This window comes from Seriola dumerili, unplaced genomic scaffold, assembly GCF_002260705.1.
Source record: "Seriola dumerili isolate Sdu_G_001 unplaced genomic scaffold, Sdu_1.0 BDQW01001124.1, whole genome shotgun sequence".
Taxonomy (NCBI): Eukaryota; Metazoa; Chordata; class Actinopteri; order Carangiformes; family Carangidae; genus Seriola; species Seriola dumerili.
This window is the reverse complement of record NW_019175379.1, coordinates 2,046,325-2,049,164: the sequence shown is the minus strand read 5'-3', so window position 1 is coordinate 2,049,164 and position 2,840 is coordinate 2,046,325. Positions and strand designations below refer to the sequence as shown.

General features: G+C 48.9%; 1 protein-coding gene across 1 annotated transcript; it reads right to left on the bottom strand.

Moving 5' to 3' along the window:
• Positions 1-473: 473 nt before the first annotated feature.
• Positions 474-2,543, bottom strand: LOC111237883 (transcription factor Sox-17-alpha-like). Its single transcript, XM_022767182.1, has 2 exons — positions 2,038-2,543; positions 474-1,689 (listed from the first exon to the last, which is right to left on the bottom strand). The coding sequence occupies exons 1-2, from the start codon at positions 2,333-2,335 to the stop codon at positions 785-787; spliced, it is 1,203 nt and encodes a 400-aa protein (XP_022622903.1). The 5' UTR covers positions 2,336-2,543; the 3' UTR covers positions 474-784.
• Positions 2,544-2,840: the final 297 nt, after the last annotated feature.

The window sequence follows — 2,840 nt, the reverse complement described above, 5'->3', positions numbered from 1 at the left end:
GCTGCGAAAACAAGGCGCCGTATGTAACGCAGACACGGAGATTACCTCCACTCTGTCTGGGCCAGGAAGCCGGGTCACGACACCTCTGCCGCCCGGCTTCCAGGTGAGCAACCGGTGCTGCCGGGAGCCCATTCAACTCCATGTGGAAGTGGGAAACACAAACAGACACGGAGCCACATAACACAGAGCCAGCGCTGAATGAAGGGTTAATGTTGTGCCACGTGGAAAAATGTCCGGAAAGTGAATTTGTGCTCCAACATTCTCATTTTTATTTTTTATCATTAAAGCACTGAAAAGTCAGTGGTATGATTTACAAAATAAAACACACCCTAAAATAAAGTTAATGCCTCGGATGTCCTATAGGTTTCATTTAATGTTATCAGGAAGTTAAAAGAATATAAACAATAAATACAAGAGAGGACGAGTCTATTTGCAAAAGATTTATTTCTCAAAAGTGCAAAAAGTATAAAAACACATTCAGTATATACATAAACTTTAAAATAGTGACTGTACAATATTTATTATCACAAAATGAATCCATATCCCTGCAAGAGCGGAAATTCAAACCAGTGTTCAGTGTTAAAATATCCTATGGCTTTATAAACTGTTCTTACACAGATACAGTACAATGTCTTCTACAAAGCTGCATGTTATAATCTCATGGGCTCTCTCTGTCAGCAGTAATAATAAAAAAAAAATAAAAACATTTTTGTTCAAATTTAGCTACAGAGATTTGAGGTCAGATCATGTGTCCTTGCAGCAGGGTAACAGGCCAGGCAGGAGGTTAGGAGTTGTTGTAGCTACAGTAATACACAGCTGTGCTGGCGTCTGACAGCACCGATGATATGAGGCTTTCAGGTCCTTGCATGCCAGCCTCGTGTGGCCCGTAGGGCAAGCCCGTCATGTCCGCACGCGCTGAAGAGGAACTCAAATACTGCTCGAACTCGCTGCGGTCCACCTCGGCCAGCAGCTCAGAGTGGTGCATCTGCTCCACGCTGTCTGCAGAGTGAGGGTGAGAGTCAGGAGGTGGGGAGAGCTGTCCTGCCCCTCCGGGATGCCGTTTAGTGTGGCTGGGACTGCAGTGCTGAGTGTAATACATGGCCAGAGGATTGGGGCATCCCATGTAGGAAGGGGGCAGGTTGGTAGGCTGAGGGGGCTGCTCTGGAGCTGAGGCGGCGTGTCGGTGCAGGATGGAGTTGCCGTGGTGGTTGGAGAGAGGGTCCTGGGGCTGGTACTCTGCTGCCTGGGAGTGGTAAGCGTATGCAGGTATCATGTGGCAGTCCTCTTGTGAGTGTGGAGGGAAGAACATGGAGTCTGACTCTACAGCGTCCAGAGGAGAGGTGTCAGGTGTGGGGAGGCTGTAGGTTTCATAAGAGGGGCCCCCAAGAGCCTGAGCATCCCTGTAGTGACTGAGCGGCTGTGGAGGAAGCTGGAAGCCGTGCTCGTGGTAGCCCAGGCCCAGGCTCTCCACACACATTCTGCCCTCTCCCGACATGGACTGGGCCTGGTGATCGGACACGCCGTGAACCAGAAAGCCAGAGTCCAGCCTCTTAATCCTCTTCACCTGCTTCCGCCGCCGGGGCCTGTACTTGTAGTTGGGGTGATCCTGCATGTGCTGAACCCGCAGCCGCTCGGCCTCCTCCACAAAGGGTTGCTTTTCTGTGACAGGAAGGGCTTTCCACGATTTCCCTGCAGGTCAAGAGGAGAGTGCACATCAATGATATGTCAGCAGATATACTGTGCACAGCCTGGTGATGCACACAAAAATAGCATGTGGCCATTTTAGGGGGCAGGGACAGGTTTTTGAGGTTACATCTGAAGCTTAACTCAGACACAGTAACTTTTCACCTGCTGCCTAAACAATCACCCACTGAGAATGAACCATTTACGGATGTTTGAGTAGAATGAGAATGAAATCCATGAAACGTTAAAGTAAAAAAACATGTAAATAATGTGACTCTACAATAAACAGAATAGATCCACAGAGCACAGAGCAAGCAACACAAGTGTGATTAAATACAATATAAAATGACTTACCCAGCATTTTGCTCAGCTCGGCGTTATGCAGGTCGGGGTTTTGCTGCGCCAGCCTCTTGCGCTCATCCTTCGCCCAGACCATGAACGCGTTCATGGGCCGTCGGATCCGCGGTTCGCTCTTCCCGCGACTCTGGCTGCCGGAGCCGGACGCGCACGGCTCGCTTTTCACTTTGGTGTCCCCGAGAGGACTGAGAGGGTCGGCCCACTGGCAGTGTCCCATTCCAGGCATCATGACTGACATCGCACACCTTGCCTGGATCTGATCGTCGCTGGCGTAACCCGCATCGGGACTGCTCATCTCTGTCCAGCTGGGAGGTTTGGAGAGCCACCGGACAGCTCACAGAGGCGACAACAGTCTGTGCTGAAACCAAGACTACGGAAAGATTAAAAAAATAATAATAAAAAAACTTATCAAAACAAGCTCAAGTGTTTCTGGCTTTCTGGCGGGAATGAAAAAGAATGAATCGCATCCATTAGTCTCTTCCAGAAGCTGCGTGGACTGAACAGTACCGACTACTCAGCGTTGAATGTGAAGGTTGGTGAGCTATAAACTCACAGGCAGCCAATCACCATGTGGGGGGAGTGCCCACTACGACAAAGGTGTAAAAAAGTTGAGAGTACCCCGCCTCCGACCCTTGTTTGGAGTGCTGAGACCCTCAGAGGAAAGACTGTGAAATTTCATAGATGGAAAACTCTTAGTAGTAGCCTAAGGATATAGAGTCATGAGCACACACATAGTTTTTCAGTGAGTATATAAAGACCAGATTATAAATAGGATTTAATGCAACGTTTTCCACATTGGC

What these genes read in the sequence shown, in the direction of transcription:
- LOC111237883 (XM_022767182.1), bottom strand. Translation starts at nt 2,335, where the DNA reads ATGAGCAGTCCCGATGCGGGTTACGCCAGCGACGATCAGATCCAGGCA. An exon ending in CGAGCTGAGCAAAATGCTGG is followed by an intron (nt 1,690 to 2,037) that starts GTAAGTCATTTT and finishes CTTGACCTGCAG; the next exon opens with GGAAATCGTGGAAAGCCCTT.